This window comes from Oculina patagonica, chromosome 10 (genome assembly GCF_052425735.1).
Source record: "Oculina patagonica isolate OP01 chromosome 10, crgOcupat, whole genome shotgun sequence".
Taxonomy (NCBI): domain Eukaryota; kingdom Metazoa; phylum Cnidaria; class Anthozoa; order Scleractinia; family Oculinidae; genus Oculina; species Oculina patagonica.
This window is the reverse complement of record NC_135767.1, coordinates 2,100,567-2,118,946: the sequence shown is the minus strand read 5'-3', so window position 1 is coordinate 2,118,946 and position 18,380 is coordinate 2,100,567. Positions and strand designations below refer to the sequence as shown.

Here is an 18,380-nt window from a genome sequence, read left to right as displayed (position 1 = left end):
ATGCAGGATTTGTTATGATTAAAGTTTTCAAGTCGCAGAAAATAGCTGTTACTTTTCTCCCCTTTTTCATACCATCTAGCGCGAGATCGAATCATAGCACCTTGTGTTATATAATCATACATAGCTTCATATTCTATTTTTTGCTCCTCAAGTTTCGCAAGATTCTCAGCCGTTGGTAACTCATTACACTTTTCTTCCCATTCTTTCACGCTTTTTTCAAGTTCAGATAACTTATCACGACGGTCTCTAGCTTTACGCTTGCTATAACTAATCGTTTCCTTTCGTATTCGATATTTGATTATGTCCCATAACAGTCTTTTATCTGTAATATCCCTATACTCATCTAGCCAACTAGGGTACGAATTTTTTAAAAATTCGGCGTATACAGGGTCGTCCGCCAGACTCGAATTAAACCTCCAGTAGGATGGTCCCCTATCATAATTTGTTATGCTTTTGAAATGAAGAGAAATTGCTGAATGATCTGATTTTATTGCGGGTATCACGTCTGTAGCAAGAACTTCTTCTTGGCACGAATCGCTTACAAGCCAGAAATCTAATCTACGTTGACAGTAATTCATTTTGAGTTCCCTCTTGTTTTAACTTGTGCGTTTCACTTTGAGTTTCCTCTTTTTTGTCATTGCTCGTTTCATTTTGAGTTCCCTCTTGTTTTAACTTGTGCGTTTCATTTTCAGTTCCCTCTTGTTTAAACTTGTGCCTTTCATTTTGAGTTCCCTCTTGTTTTAACTTACGCGTTTTACTTTGAGTTCCCTCTTGTTTTTACTTGTGCGTTTCAGTTTGAGTTTCCTCTTGGTTTAACTTTCGCGTTTTTGAACTTGAGCGTTGCATTTTGAGTTCCCTCTTGTTTTTCACCTGTGGGTTGCATTTTGAGTTTCCTCTTGTTTTAACTGTTGTGTTTTACTTTGACTCTTGTTTTAACATATGCGTTTCATTTTGACTGAGTTTTCTCTTGTTTTAACTTTTGTGTTGTTTTTTTTTAGTTTCCTCTTGTGTTAACTTGTGCGTTTGGTTTTGAGTTTCCTCTTGTTTTAACGTTTGTGTTTTACTTTGAGTTTCCTCTTGTTTTAACATCTGCGTTTCATTTTGAGTTTCCTCTTGTTTTAACTTTTGTGTTTTACTTTGATTTCCCTCCTGTTTTGACATATGCGTTTCATTTTGATTCCCGCTTTTTTAACTTGTGCGTTTCATAATAAGTTTCCTCTTGTTTTAACTTGAACCTGCTTGCAGAATACTGTATAGCTTTAGAAACCCGAAAAATTTGGTAGTTAAAGGGTTAAACTCCGATCACAAATATTCCGCGTTGTAGGACAAGTGAAATACAGTACGTATGTGTTAATGATATGTTGATGCCAAATAGGTTTGATTCTTTCCGTAAAATGTGATGATAGTATGATGTGACTTCTGAAATATTCACAATGACTTATATATTTAGATATTTTTATTTTAACAGATTGAATTTTAGGGATGGAGACTTTTTTGTAAATTTTCCCTGGTCTATCGATCAACATTCGTACTCAGACAAATGGTCAAATGGAAAACTGAAAACGAAAAATACCAAAATTGCAGTCAGGAGTTTACTTTAATGCTCTTTATAAATTCTGACACTGACTTATTTGAGCGTAAACAACGCTCATAATGAAAACTGAAAACGTTTATTGATAAAACGAAAACGTTGATAAAATGAAAACTGAAAACGTTTATTGATAAACTTTTGCAGAATTGCAGAATTTATTGCTCAACAGGCGAGCTGAACGTTTGTCTCTTGCAACTGAACATACAGTACATGCGTAATCTCATTTCTTTTCAAGATGTAGATAAAAGTACACCCCATGGCCCCATGGCAGATTAAATTCTCTTCCTTCCGGATTCCTGAATTGAATACCAAGTTGGTCACCGCTTTTTCAGCCCAGAATGAAGAGATTTGTATTGTATACTTTGTTCCAGGCTACAAATTCTCCATATAAAAATGCTATAACCAACGGCACAAAAGTTCTAAATATCAAGCCAAAAATAACTTAGAACGTGCAATCCGCTTCCGTCACGGGAAGGGAGGGGTTTGCTTTTGGCATCCTTTCATTCTCTTCAAGTTCCTAGTTTCCAGTTTCCCTTTCGTTTTGTGATAGGCTTGGCTACTAAGCTACTACTACTCGTCAATGTTTTTGTGGTGACTCGTCCCGAAAAGTGCTTCGTTGTGGTTTTTTAACGTAATATGTGATCATGTCTGTGTACTGTTTTTGCTACTCAGTTAAGTTTAACAGTAGCAAATGCTGCAAACAGAGGAAAACGCTGCAATGAAGATCCGTAAACTCTTGATCCCCGCGACCGAGCAAGTTGATTCTTACACGGTATGTGGTCGAATTTGTGATCATATTAAGCTTATGCATAGCGTTTTGTTTTTGCCGTAATGAAAGCTGTATATGGTAACCGAATCCGAAATGACCATATTTATGTATTTCATGAAGAAGGTGTATGAGATCAGAACAATTTACTCCAAAAATCTTGGATTTTCTGTTGCTATCGGACATGCAACTTACAAGCTGGAACGTGTAAATTTTTGCAGTGATTTCGACACTAGAAACGTTTTTCGCAAGATTTATTTAAGGGTCAAGCTTTTACAGTAAACATTTAAATTTTATGACTGTTTCTTTACTGTAGTCATAACTTAGATATTGAGATATGTATCGATTTTGCAATTAGATAATATCATCAGGAGATCTTCGCATCACTGACTTTAATTTACATTATTTAAGCAACATTGTACACTTGAAATTTATTGAAGATCAATACCAAAACAAAATCAACGTGTTCAAAGTGAGGTTACGATGTCTATTTTTAGGTGTATTATATTGAAGTTTACATAAGGGAATATTCTTGGATTGTGGCAAGAAGGTATAGAGAATTTTATGAGCTACATGAGAAGGTTGGTAAATTCTTTATGAAACTTGTAAATTATCTTTTATATACAGCAGATTCAGGTTGAGTGTTAAACGGTCTTAGTTGTCACATTCATTGTCATAGTTGATTGATTGCATTGCAAGACAAAATGACAGAAATATGGCGGAAATATGGCGGAAATGGCAACATTCTGTCTGCCAGTGGAAAAAGCACATTGTTACTTGTCCAGCGACTATTACTAGAAGAGGTATTTGTGTCTTGGATCTTATTAATCTTCAATCGCCATAAAAAGATCCAAGACTGAATACCTTGTCTAGTAATAGTCGCTGGACAAGTGACAACCTGCTTTTACCAGATAGAACGCTGTAATTCCCGCCTAGCAAGGTCTGTCATTTTGCCTCGCAACGCAATCAATCAACTGGTCAATGAACGCATCAACTGAGACCGTTGAACACTCAACCTGAATCCACTGTATCACATGATAACTAAGATACATGTCGCAAATTATAGGACCGTCATGTTAAGATAAGTAAAGATAATAAATTATTAATTTTTAATGCAAACAACTGACAACTACAGTCCACTTCCATGGGGACTCTCAGCTGTCTCATCATCATCGTCATCATCATCATCATCTTTTATAATTATCATCATCATTTCAAAAATTATTGCTACTAAAACTAAACTATTTCAGTTATAATCTTTAACAAATCAAAAATTAGTAATTTTATTAATAAAATTTGTTCTTGATAGCTTGTAAGAAATCATGGAGTGGATCGCTCTTTAATACCTCCAAAGAAATTTTTTGGATTTCTTCAACCTGAGTATGTGGAAAAGAGACGTCAAGCCCTAGAGGCATACCTTGAAACGCTGCTGTCAACATTTGCCGACAACTTGCCAAAAGAAGCGTTGGAGTTCCTTGAGACTGATAAATTTGTAAGTAACAATGATTTTATGGCATGTTATCTTTTAATAATTTAAGGAATCGCTACCAACATTCAATTGTCAAATGTTAATTGAAGGTTGTGTGGATCCAGAAAATATCCGTAGTAATCTCTACCCCAAAAAGCTGAAATTTTTGAAAGAAAGTTCAAGGCCAGAATTTCTGAGGGGGAGAAGGGGGGGTTGGGTTTTAATAGGGGATATTTTCTGGAAAACTCAATGCCCTGTGTTCTCGTTGAATATTTATAAACATGAGTCAGGGTCAAAAGAAAGAAAGTAAGATTTTAAAAAAATGAAATTATTTCTTATTTTTCTGAAGGGTGGCCGTGGAAGGAGGAATCTTTTGTTTAGAAACTGCCAAAATTTTCATTTTGTACTTGTCTATTGTTAGGATGTTTGTGGAGTAACACATTCATTGGCTAAGGAATTATTCACAACTGGTAAGTTAATTGAGCTGATAATCATTTTCTATAAATTGCTGGAATAGCGAATTTCAGTATTTATTACAAACACATTTGGGCAGACATCTACAGTAGCAACAGTCTTTTTCAGATTCAGATATAAATCTGTCAAGATTACTCTTGTAGGTTCCAAGAAACTATTAGCAGTTACCCAGGGCTGCAAATAACAGTTGGTCATCGGGCATTGGCTGACCAAAATTTGCTCATTCCCGACAAAATCCCAAGTGTGGTTGGACATAATGTCCGGACAATTTTTTGACCATAACTCGTTTTACGGCAACAATGAATAAAAATCTGTCTGTCCACAATTTTGTTTTGTCCGACCATGATGGTGTCTTGCAGCCCTGGTTACCTCATGTAATCTGTGTCGAAAACTGATATTTTTTTTTCTATTAAAGGAGATGAAATTCTGGCCAAAGAACAGCAGTTCACCCTAACACCTCTTCAGTTGCACTGTGTTACAAGCAGGCTTGGCATGGCCGCACCTACATGTGGTATGATGTTCCTAAATAATGTTTGATAAAAAGGCTTAATTTTATGCTTGTGGGAAACACTGGACATGACTTTATGGTGCGTCTAGATGCCTTGACCAGCATCCAGGGGTTAAACTGATTCATTGACAGTTTGCCATGCTGTATTCTTGGGCAAGATGCTCTTCTTTCACACTTTATATATTATCCATAAATGATTTCTTTCATTACTTTCACTGTGCCTCTCTTTCTTCATCCATGTAGATAGGTTAAGTCTGCATTTTGGGCCTAGAGGCCCATATCAGACTGAAGCTTAATTATCTCAGTTTCCATAGCATGAAGCGACTAGGAGTATTTCTACTCCCCCCTGGATGAGATCCTGGTCCATTGCAGGGTTACCTCCCAGCATTAAATTCACCGGTACACATGGTGGATTGATGAACTAATAAAGAATTATTTTATCTACTACCCAAAAGGGACTACTACTAGTCCTGGGTTATTGGATATTTTACCCGGGGGGGGGGGGGGTACTCCGGGTTGTAAATGACGGGGATGATCGAAGGATTTTTTTGGGTTGGAAAATTTGGCAAGTATTTTTTTGGGTGACTTGATTTAAATAGGGGATTTTTTTGGGTATTAAAAACATACTTTTAAGTGCCTTGGCGTATTTATGGTATGATGAATAAACAAACACGAGCATTCAATTTTTTATGGTTTTCTTTGTGTTATATTTATTGCCCCTCCTGGCAATTTAGGGGTAATTTTACAAGGGATTTTTTGGGGGGTTATTTTTGGTCCAGGGATTTTTTTGGGTAATGTCGGAAGACACAGGGATTTTTTTGGGTCCTGAGTTTTGCCTCCATTCGAGCCGGAGTACCCCCCCTGGGATATTTTACACCCTGCAATCACAACATCTTTTTGGTCATCCCGAAAGTGAACAAGATTTCTTATTTTTCTTGTCCTAGATTCTCATATTCCACATGGAGAAATAGGGAATCTCTATGACTTCTTATATCAACTGAAACACTTGAAGGTAAGTGCACTGTACTTACACTCATGTTCTGCTCATTTTGTAAGCAAATGATTCTTGTGTTAATATACCTTTCCTGCAAATAATAATTGTACTTTTATGTGGATTTCAGGCTTCTGGCAGTAAGAAGCTGGTAGAATTAAGTGACAACATAACACTGAAGTGCAACCTTGCTATTTTCAAATCCTTGAAGAGTCTTGAGGTACATTTAACCTAGCTTTCAATAGCCAGTACGTAGATCTATTTAATCAGTCCGTCTGTCTTCCTGTCTGTCTGTTTGTCTGTCTGTCTGTTTGTCTGTCTGTCTGTCTGTCTGTCAGTCAAGCAATAGATCAGTGAGGGATTCAGTCAGTTAGTACAATGAAAGTCAATCAGTCAGTAATTTGATAACTCAATCGGTCAATCAGTGATTGAGTGAGCCAGTCAGTCAGTCAGTCAGTCCGTCAGTCAGTTGATAACTTGATCAGTCAATCATTGAGCGAGTCTGTCAGCCAGTCAGTTAGTGAGCCAGTCAGTTATCACTGTGCTAAGCATTCCAAAATGTTTTCATTTTGTTAAGATTGACAGTTGTGAAGTGGAACCATTTGAAGGACTGAGTTTTGTTCAGAGTCATATTGAAAAACTTTCTGTTCACCATTCTGTTCATTTACTGAAGGTAAGCCAAGCTAACCACAGGAGATATTATGATCCATTTGTTCTCAGCAAAAGGACAGCAATCATTATTGACAACTTTTAAAATGGTAATTCTGGATAATTTACATGTGCACTTTTTCTGGCCCAGGATCTTTTGGTTTGAACCCCGTCCCTCCTCCACCCCTCTGGAAATTCCAGTTTAGCTTCATAAAACTTGGCCTTGTCACACCTCCCCTCCCCCCTTGGTATTTCCAGTGACCTTTCTTGGGATGGATATGGATGTTTCCTGAAACCACACAATAAAAATTTTTAATTAGTATTCTATTTGCTGATGATTTCCAGGACATATTGGTTGATGATGAGATTTGGGAGCAAGGAGTTCTGGAGAGTGTTGGAGCAGATGGTTCAACATCACTTAGCCCATCGTCAGACTTCCGAGCATGGACAGCTCTGACTGAAGCAGATTTCAGCAGGAATGACCTTCCATATATTGACGAATCAGTGGTAAATACTAACATAATAAAGTTAATTAGAGCGATTTTGGATTGAGTGTTGAAAAAGCATAGTAATGCAAAACCAAAGCAAATGAGAATCACATTTGACACTCAAGTGAAAATTGCTCTATATATTAATACATGTAGCAACTAAAAGGTTGATGTCTGGCCCCCTTGATAACCTTATTGGGTAGTGTGTTGCACTCGGCATCAAGTGATCTGCAATCATTCCCTGGCATAGGTCATTGTATTGTGCAGTTGAGCAGGACACTGTCCACTCACAGTGTCTCTCTCCACTCAGGGGTAAACAGTGGGTACAGGCTTATTGGCAGGGCAACCTAAAAAAACAACAACAATAACAACAGTGAGAGTAGAATAGTCAGGACTACATTGTAGTTGCTTCATTCTACCAAAACAGTAGTTAACTTTTTATAACTACATGACTGTACCATATGCAACACATACATGCTCACTTATGACTCCTAACTGCCTGCCTGCCTGCCTGCCTGCCTGCCTGCCTGCCTGCCTGACTTACTGACTGACTGATGGAAGGACTGACAGACTGACTGACTGATGGAAGGACTGACAGACTGACTGACTGATGGACTGGATTGATGGACTGACTGACTGACTGACTGACTGACGGACGGATGGACAGATGGACGACTGACTGACTGAATGACGGAAGGACTGACTGACTGATGGACTGGATTGACGGACTGACTGACTGACTGACAGACTGACGGACAGATGGACGACTGACTGTCTGACTGACAGAAGGACAGACTGACTGACTGATGGACTGGATTGACTGACTGACTAACTGACTGACAGACTGACAGAATGACTGACTGACTGACTGATGGACTGACTGAAACTGATGACCCCTAACATTCCTCTGACCCATAGAATTGGATGACCCTTTATCCTTTCTACACCCAGCAACTATTAATATCACTTAGCCTGCCAGCTGGAAACTGTCGCTTGTTACATTCAAAATTCAGGTAGGAGATAAAATGTCCACTAACTTTTCGTCATGTCTTGTTGTTAGGCTTTGTTACCAAATGTGACATGCTTGAATCTCAGTCACAACCTGATAGACACTGTGGAACATCTTGAGGTATGTCAAGACTGTTGATCAACAACTGATTTCTCCTGACTAAATGATTTTCCAAATGTGATAATGCAAAATTTGTTAATCATTGTTCTTTTGTGGAGGCTATGTGGCCTATCGTGGTTAGGAAACCCAACTACACTGTATGGGAGGCTATGGCTCGGTTTTTTAGGTAATTCTATTTATTTCCGTTAATTAAGAGCTCCAAATTTCAAATTGGCCGAGCAAAAGTCTTTTATTGGAAAAATCACAGCCACATTGCAAACAAGGATGATTGTCAAGCATTGTAAATTGACACTTTCATACAAATCAAGATGGAAAAATGTCAGCCAAAATTTTTTAAGTTATACCGAACGCAGTCCGTTTTAATCTTCTTGAATAATTGCCCATCCATTCCCCTTTTTGGCCTCTCTGTGTTTGTTTTTAGTTCTTCTACAGTTTTAAGCCGTTGTGAACACAATTTTGATATTTCAGTTAGAATTCTATGACCAGTTGGTTAGTGCCGAAATTGCCTAAAATTGCGTGACATAGCCCCTTTAAGTGTGGTGGTCCTGAATTCAATTCCATCATGCTTTGCTAATAGCCAACTAATTGGCCTTTGACCAGTTGAATTTTTTTTACAATATTTGTCTGTTTATTTAATTATCAGCACAGTATGGCTAATTACCTTGACACTTGCATAAATTGATTTATTTCCAAGGCATTGTCAAATCTGGTAGAGCTGGATTTGTCTCACAACAAAATAGCAAAACTTGCAAACAATTTGAATACAAAACTGGGAAACATCAAGAAACTGAACTTGGCAGGCAACGAACTGGAAAGTGTTGAAGGTAATGTACATTGTTTATTTTTTTTTTGTAGTTAAAATTTATTTTGGTTTGAAATTTTTCAAACCAACTACATTGTAGCTTTTTACTCGTCCTTTGTCTTATCCTGAAACAAAAAAATAAAATAAAAAATTGTTTCATACCAAAAGACCACAACTTGTATTTTTAAATAATTATGTCGTCGAAAGGTCCATTAAAGGAGATCTCAATTTGGGAAGCTGACGCGTTGAGTGTTAGCCCTTTGTAGTGGCAGTTCCTTTACTTGATAAGGAATTTAATAAATTTTATTTTATTTTTTTATTTTATATAAACAATTTGCCCATGGCAGGTGATAACATAATAGAACATTAGATCCCCTACAAGGCAAATGTTCTCTACAAGGCTTTTGTTGGTAGAATCATAACATTTCTTTTACAATAATGATAATGATAATAATTAACAATTAGACTACAAGCCCGAGTTTTCTAAAAAAAGGTGCAGCTGAGTTGACTATCACTCATAGAAAACAAGGGCAAGTAGTCTATAGTAATTGTTTTAGTAGAAACTCTAAATGATTGCAGTCCAAAAGCTACAATTTTATGATCTTTTAAGCCAAAAATCAAGAATTATTGTCTGTTAAAGAGCAACGCATGCGCGATTGTGTTCTATCAGCAAATAGAAAACAGTGGGAGAACCAATCAGATTCGCGGATTTCCAATAGAACACAACTGAGTTTCTACTGATGATTTATATATGATGATGATAATATCGTAATTAACATAGTTGTAATCTGAGCTGACTGAACTTTCCTTTACTCTTAGGTCTTGACAAGATGTATTCTCTGACAGATCTTAACCTCAGTGAGAATAACTTCACAGATATTGGCTCTGTACTGACTTTAGGAGAGTTACCCTGCCTGGAAGTTATTGACTTCAGAGAAAATGCCATAACAAAAGAATCCATGTATCGTATCAGAGTCTTCACAGCATTTGATGATCGTGCAGAACAGGTTATTAAGTCTCTGTTATTTTATAATGTGTGGTTCCAGAAAATGTCCATACTCCCCGCACAGAAGAGATATAGAAATTCTTGGGGGTGAGAGGGGTCTCAAAGGACAAAAAACTTTAAGGAAATATATGAAGGTTAATTGGAATTTCTCGAGGGGTGGGGTAAGGGGGTCTTAGGAAAAATCCCTTCCATGGGGAAGGTATGGATAATTTATGGAACTACACAATTTATCATTTTTTAACTGTGACCTTTATAAAACTTAGTTGTCAAGTCTGTACCAGGCCAAAGTTTCCCAAGTCTCCAGAGCTTATCCCAGTTTTTGTAGCACGAAATAACTACAGCTGAGGAGTAATTTGGCTACTAACCCCAGCAATTTGTTCAAGTTGCCCTGATGATTCATTGTGCTCAAACCTGGCATCTAATCCGATAACCCATCTGTCTTATTTTATCGTCATAAAATTTCCAATGTTGAAACCACAATTGTAACACTTAGGCTTTCAGATTGCATTTACAAATACTGATAGTTACTGATTTTAATTTTTTAGTTTTTTTAATTTAGAAATATGTGATTACAGGCTGGAAGTTACAATGTGTATAATTTAAAACTGTATTATCCCATTTTAGCCAATCAGAGCCTGTCTAATATTATTTCATGTGATTCTTTTTAGATTCAACCAATCAGAGCCTATCTAATATTATTTTATGTGATTATTTTTAGGTTGGTTCAACCAATCAGGGCCTTCCTAATATTATTTCATGTGATTATTTTTAGGTTCAACTTGATGGTCAACGCCCATCAAGCAGAGAGATGAATAGAATCCGTGAGCTACTCCAGGAAGAGCAGAATTTTGAAATCATCAATTATCCAACTCCTCCACAGTATTCAATGCCGAGAAAAGGTCACAAGAAGGTAGTTAAAATAAGGATTTAATGTTTCTGTACTCGCATACCCACTAACAACATACCATTTAGTTAACTTGTGGTTGAGTAACTACAGTACCGCACAGAAATAAGCGTCCCAAAGTATACGTGAAATACACGTGTGCGTATGCGCGCGTATGGGTATGTGCGTATACTCTGTATACGCGTATGCTCTACCGAATGTCATTGTTTCTTTGATTTTAGACCAACAGGGATTTATCATACAGATAAATTACAAAGTGGGTAATTTAGTTTGTCGTTCGTTGAATAGGACCTCACTGCTGACTGCAAAATCCTTTATAAGCCTACTTTTTAAGCCAATGTAGCAAATTCAAAAAGCTGACGTTTCCAGCGTTGGCCCTTCATAAGAGGAAATAAGAAGACTTGGGGTTTGAGATCGTGTATGTAGAGAATAAGGTTATGTTATTGGGGAAACGCGGTAATGAAAAACGAATGACTGTTTGTTTTGTCATTTTTAGGCCAAAAGCATCGACAGAGTGATAGCCCTTGATTCTGGAACAGACATCCAGTCAAGTTCGTCCATAACAGGTAGAGTCAATACTAAATTGCAAATGTTAATGATTGTTGTGATTAACAGCTGTTGTGATTCTCTTCATTGATTGACAGTGCGTTCTTAGTTGTGGTCCTTAGCATAAGAAGAGCTAACGTTTTGATCTCAAACTTAAAAGGTCTAAAAATCAAAATGTTCAAATTTGCTTCACAGATTCGAATTCATTTGTGGATGATACAGATGCAGAGTTTCGTTCCCGAGTGGAGAAAATCCGTCAGATTGGAGGAGATTCATGGCTCAAGATATTTGGTGAGATACAAGGAGAAGAAGAAATGACACAGGTTTGTACAAACTTCATAGTTACACACGTTCTGCACGATCGTCACGTTCTACACGTTCTTCACGATACAAATTCTTTGGCTCATGTCAAAGGTTTTCTTCAGTGGAGGGAAGTTTCTGGGTGGGGCGTGCGGCCCGCCTTCCAGAAACCCTTATTCTATTTCATACCAAAATATCTGACCAGGCTCTTCCCATGAACTGCTTTGGTTTGCATAAATAGTTGAGAAGAGTTTCAAATCCCCGACTTTTCTAAAGCGCAGTTCTCGAGGGATGAACAATGACAATTATAAAACAGTTTCTTCCAAGAATCGCACTAAATTGCTGACATGATACACAAACCATACGGCTCAATTTCAGACCACAGCGGCTTGAAAACCATATTCTTTGGGGACGCATATACTTAGTAGCTTATGTAAGGGAGTACATAAGATTGTTAAAAAGAGATTGTTAAAAAGTTACTGTATTTTTATTTCGATTTAGCTCCAAGGGAATGGCCAAGTCTGTTCAGCGGGTGACAGGAGTCAAAGTGAGCCTGCAAGCGATCAGCCGTCTCCCAAACTTGACATGATCAGTGGGGCTAATGCCAGTTCGAACAGTCCAGCAGAAGAACAGGTTGGATGATGTAGCTTGGGTGGTTGTGAGTGATGTCATTGCGTAAAACGCTCATGATTCGTAATTACAGTGGGGACGAGGAGCGGAGGGGGGGGGGGGGTGGGGGGGTGGGGGGTGCAGGGTGCAGGGGTTATGGTGTTGGGTTAGCGCTTGTATCCTTGTGCTATAATCCGGCCAGGACACATTAACTAAATTTGTGGTGGTTCGCTCGTCCATAGTTAGTAACTGTTACTAACTATGTCTCGTTTTATTCCAAGGTTTTTTTCTCCGTGTTTTTCGACTTTCCTCCCTCCTCGAAAACATAATTATTTACAAATTCCAATTGAACTACGTAAAGGACCCACATGAAATCTTGCTATAGCTGATGTGGCTTTCCTGTTTAGAAAGAATGCGGCCTTCTAACACACTTCAAAAGCATAGTGCTAACTTAATCCGCAAAAGTGTCCTACAGCTCTAGGTTTCTGAAACAAAACTTGCTCTGCTGTTTTAATTAACTAATGAACTTACGTGGGGTAGTTGTGAACGTGTTCATTTCATTTTTTAGGTGACTGCGGGCGCAGTGAACGAGAACGGGGCTCATCCTCGGCGTCTGCAGTTTGGCTTTGCACCTGAACTGGAAAAACTCGTTCACGACAAAGTGGAGTCAAGTGCTGACTTGTACGTAACCTGGAATTTTTTTTGGTGAAATGTCTTCATGTTCTCACTTTCTTTAAAAGTCAAAACTTATCTCCGTAGTTATTTTAAGATTGATCATTGTTTTGAATTAACTTGTAGGACCTCGGGCACGTTTATGGTGGAGGTCGAGGGCGAGGAGCATAATAAAGGAAGCACTGAGGAGAGGATGGTTGGAGTGGACCTATCTAAGGGAGTCATTCTCGAGATACAAATAACGACGGGCAAGACATTTGCCAAGCATAATTTGGGTAAGACTAAAGCAGTTTTCAATTGAGTGTCTAAACAAAACCAAAGTAATTACTTTGGCCAATCACAAAGTACACAGACAATCCAGTGAGCCAATCAAAACTCGAGGCAAATACAAGTCGCAGGCACGAAGCGCGGGAAAACTTGTGTGGGCGAGTCGCGATTGGTTTTGGTTTTACTTCTGATTGGCTGGGAAGTGGCGCGAGTTTTTAAACCAATCACTAAGCGTAGTAATGCAAAACCATTACAAACGCAAATTACTATCGACACTCAAGTGAAAACCGCTCTTTAGCGTTACTGATGTGACTTCTTGAAGATTTTTTTTGCTTATTTATTTACAACAACCTTTTCCCGTGTCTTGTTGTTTTCCAGAGGACATCAGCAGTGTTGACATTTTGAAAATGCAAGACGTCTTCTGTGTTGACATCCGGGACATTTTCTCCAAGGAATGGCGACGTCACCACGTGGATGACGACGGCAACTTGACTTCCGGTCACAGCAAAGACTATCGACAAGTGGCAAGGTACCGCATGCGCTCAATTGAAGATGCCGCTGAGCTGTTTGTTCTGCTTTACAAGTTCATAACTGAAAGGTAAAAAAATCACTGTGTTTCCGTCCGTTCGTTCGTTCGTTCGTACGATTGTTCCGTTCGTTCGTCCGTCCGTCCGTCAGTGCGTCCGTCCGTCCGTCCGTCCGTTCGTTCGTTCGTTAGTTCGTCCGTCCGTCCGTTCGTTCGTTGGTAAATTAGTACCGCAAATTATTAAGGCAAGCTGTCAAAATACTGGGGAGTAAACTGCGATGTACTAGCATCCCATCCGGAGGGGCAGGGTTAATCATGCTACAGAAACCTGCCTTCTGACCAATTGAATTATAAGGCTTCGAAAAGGCTTTACTTATATCCGCCACCAGATTTTGGTAGCCCTTTGGTTAAAAAATTCGCTTTCGAGCCTAGTGGCCCATACGACCGGTGTTTTTCTCCAGTTTCTCTTGCGAGAAGCGACTTGGAGTATTTCTACTTCCCCCTGGATAGGATGCTAGTCCGTCGCAGGGTTACCCCCCAGCGTTTAATTCGCCAGTACCCATTTGTGCACCTGGGTGGAGAGAGGCACTGTGAAAGCTGAGTAAACTGCTTTGCGCAAGAACAATAAACAGTGACCCCGGTCAGGGCTCGAACCCGGTCCGCTTGATTCGGAGTCCAGCGCACTTACCATTGGGCCACCATGCCCCCGACCTTCTTTGGTTAATAGGGTTCTTTGTCCAAAAGTAACGTCACCTTCAGACTTTAATTCATGTTCTTAACTCTAGCTATTCTTGTTAACATTTACAGGTCGTCAAAGGAGTCGATTCCCAGCGTTTTAATACAAGGACCACCTGCAGATCTCTTCTCAGGGAATATAGTGGAATGGCCGAATCCATTAGGAGTACAACAAGAACTCCTACACAAGTTTTTTGACCACTTTCTCCGCGAACCTGATAGGAAACAAGCGTCTTACCGAATCTAATTCATCGGACAGCCATCGCACGCAGAGGGTCCAAACAATTTATCAGGCCCTTCACGCCGAGTTCATAGACGTGGGGTGCTTAAGACATGATCGTTCCAGGCCCTCCCCGGAGGTGATCCGTTTGGTACTATGGTCCGGCTGTCTTCCGTATGTTTGTCCAGAACATGAACTTCCAATTTGTCTTCTGATGACAAATCTCAACATCTATTTGTTTCATTCGTCGCATTTAGACGCATCCGAGAGTTTACACACATTGAAGACATCCGGTGATCTACGCGAGATTCTGCAATGTTTCTACAGCTTTCCGGTTCGAGAATTGAACGAGGTTGTGTTCGGTTTGTACGATCAGGGCTTCAGAATGGAGGTCAAACTCGATGGCCCTCGAGGGACCTTTACGGTACTTACGCGTGATGCAGAGAAAACAGACAAATTTCTGGGGACATTGAGTGATGTCCTTGGGGAGCCCCTGAGTGAGGAGCAACCTACAGTCCCACGCATCAGGAGACAGTTTTCCTCCGGAAGTCTTCCCAAACTGACATTTCCCGACGAGGAAAAAATTAACAAATTAAAATCTGAGCTGGCAAAATATGACAAGGTATCGCCTACGAAGGACCAGCATTTGTTAATGTACTCCATCGTCCGAGAAATTCCCGACAGCGCCTCGTCAAGTGTCCAAGAAACCGGAGATCTCACGAAGATGCTCCGAAGCTTGATCGTGACAAACTCGCAGATTTTTCTGTGCGACGAGGATCATGTGCACTGGCCGCTGCCCTCGTTCGTGCGGGCGCCGCCGTCTACGCCTCAGTGGGTGGTTACCAAGTCGCAGCGAATCAGCAAAATCATTGGGCTTGATGTGTTTGAACTCGGGGGAAAAGCGTGCGATTTGTTTGGCGTGTTTGGGTTATCCCTGATCTTTGACCACGACGAATCCGAACCAGCAAACGCTGACGAACAACACTGCTGGCACTTAATTTTCCGAGCCGCTGACGAGCGCACACAGCTTCAGCGGTCTCTGTCACAAGTATGGAAGGATGATTTTCAAGCTGACCTCAAAATTACTTACTGCAACCCCAAGTCGTTTCCAGTCCCACACGATGATAAAGATAGCTTCCTCGAATCCACTTCTTCGATTGGCGTGCAATCTCCCGTGGGTACCCCTGTGGAGCCTAAGTTCAAAAAGACCCATCGGAGGGTGGGGTCGGACAGTTTGCCAATTTTCAAACCTTGCATGTTGAACAGCCTTGAGAGCTTAGTAGCGCTGGACAGAAAGGTGTTGAATGGTTTCTTTCACAAATGGATTTCACAGAAACAACACAACGAGGCTGAAACGCTTCTTCATGTTATGTGGACGGGTTGTACGCCATATTTGTTCCCATCGCAAGAATTCAAAGTCTGCATCTTGTTAAGCAACTTGTATGTGTACATTTTGGCAGACAAAGAACACAAGATTACTATCAACAAGAAGAAAGGCGTTAAGCTGAGAATTTCGGAAGATGTGGACTTAAAAGAAGCTAAACCTACCATTTGCTATAATTTCATTCCCATTAACAAACTTCGCCAAGTGTGTGTGGGTTTGTTTGATCAAACGTTACGACTCGAAACTGAATCGAAAGAGGACACTTTCACATTGATCACGCGCGATTTTCATCTCACGAGTACTTTTCTTGAACGTTTAAGCACCATCTTGTCATCAAATCACAGTGGGGATTCTCCATCTCAGACAACCGACACGGCTCCCACGAGTATCTACGACTCACAATCGATTGGCGATGCTGATCCGAACCCGTTTACGAAAACGGATTATCAGCACACGAACAGTGGGGTGCGATTCGTTTACCCGAACGATGATACTCTAGAGATTCTCAAAGACGTCATTGCTGAATTCAGCCGTCAGTCAGTTAACTGCAGTGTGCTTGGCGATGTAATTATTTTAGTCTATCTCTTGGTCTTCCACGAAACGGAAACAGCGCACGAAGAACCCCGCACGCTTGTAATCATGGACAAATCTCTATGCCTGTGCATTGAAGATCACGTCAATTACCCGCTGCCGTTATTCGCGACGGGACTTCCCGAGGACCCGCAGTACAACGTTCAGGACTTGCGTGACATCAAATCGCTGTCACGCGTGGAATTCAGTGACTTCAACTCGTGCGACTTTAAAATGGTTTTCTCGCCGACTCGACTTCAAGACGAGGATGCGCCGGATGGGTTTGATTCAGCAAGTATGGGGGAGTTGTGCGTTATAACGCATCATCTACCTGACCCTGAAGAAAGAGATGTTTGCTGGAGGATTGTTGCGCAGACTTACGAGGAGAAAGAGAAAGCTTTAAGTCTAATCTGCAAATTATGGGCAGACATTCATGGAGGAGCCCTGCCGGTCATGAAAGCCAAGAGTTAGAATCACGGTGGGATATGTTCTAGTCTCAGGAGCAAAGCTCAAAGTAGTAAAAGCGAAGTTGTTCGATTTAAGACAACGAAGGAGTACACCGCCCTGCTTCCGTGAATTGCCCAATGAACACAAATGAATTGGGCGACGAAATGTCAGGACATGCGCAGAGAAACGTTGACTCGAACAAGTATATCGACGGGAATAGGACTGATGACGGCATCAAGGCTCGTTCCCAGGGTCACTGAGACGCAATGCGCCATTGACACTTGCTAAAATGATTGAATAGTTTTTGATAGCTCTTTGACAACTCTCAATTGGTTTTCCAATGACCTTTCCTTCTCGACCAATTAAAGAGACAATAAGGGCACGTGCGATTTATCAGTTACTTTGAAATCCCCGCCTCTTAGGCTAAAGAATTGGAAAATGGGAAACTGGCAAAAAATGTCAAAAATCAATCAAGAACTTTGTCGCTTTATCGTTTAAGGCGCGACATACAGTCCTTAACCATTAAAACAAGTTATACATGAAAAGCAACGCGGAACTTAAATTGTAGGCTTTTACGATATTTAAGACCATAAAACGCTGCCTTTTGATCGCCAGTGTCTTGAATTACCGCAATTTATTAAGATGCTTTTGCATATAGTAACTATTTCTGGTAGTTTTATACCAACACTACAAAGGTATTTTTATAGAAAATAGCAGAGAAAACCCGTGCTCTAATTGGCTGAAATCAGTTTTTAATAAGAAAACACAGAACAGTATTGTATAAACTATTTTATGAAAAAAAGTTAAAACATTTCAGTCGTCTCTTCCTACAGAGTTATAAAATCACTCATGAAAGTGTGGGAGAATTGAAAATAATTGAAAACGAGCCGTAGGCGAGTGCTCCCACGGTTTTGCGAAGTCTCGCAAACTTTTAGTCGTGTTTCTATTACTCTGTAGAAAGAAGAAAAAGTATGTAATTTATCGTAAAAGTCACACAGAACATATCCACATATTCTAACAAATCAATGTATTCGTATATTTAAAAACTGGTAGTTTTATGAACTATTAATTCAAAAGGTGTATTGAAAATAAAATGAGGTTTAATAAACTATTATGGGAAATTGTTAACAGCGCTTTCATTTGTGTCAGTTCTAACGTCATTCTTATTACTCACTGTATTCTTCTTTTCAATAGGCTATTTCCGAGTTACCCTTTGCCTCTGTTTCAAAACGAGTCTACGTGCGAAACCATTCATATGAAAATGAGTTTGATTTGCATTAAAATGGACTTGTAGGTGAAACTCATTTTTAAAAGAATGGTTTCGCACGT

General features: G+C 39.7%; 1 protein-coding gene across 1 annotated transcript; it reads left to right on the top strand.

The window, feature by feature from the left end:
- The first annotated feature begins 2,167 nt into the window (after window positions 1-2,167).
- LOC144628950 (nischarin-like) lies at window positions 2,168-17,108 on the top strand. Its single transcript, XM_078487073.1, is given in 21 exon segments — window positions 2,168-2,363; window positions 2,855-2,938; window positions 3,667-3,849; window positions 4,247-4,295; window positions 4,715-4,810; window positions 5,752-5,819; window positions 5,929-6,018; window positions 6,376-6,471; window positions 6,792-6,953; window positions 7,995-8,063; window positions 8,758-8,887; window positions 9,685-9,872; window positions 10,644-10,781; window positions 11,272-11,341; window positions 11,517-11,644; window positions 12,123-12,254; window positions 12,799-12,911; window positions 13,029-13,177; window positions 13,548-13,767; window positions 14,503-14,661; window positions 14,663-17,108. Coding segments are annotated over 21 exon segments (4,818 nt in total). The 5' UTR covers window positions 2,168-2,282; the 3' UTR covers window positions 17,076-17,108.
- The last annotated feature ends 1,272 nt before the right edge of the window (window positions 17,109-18,380 follow it).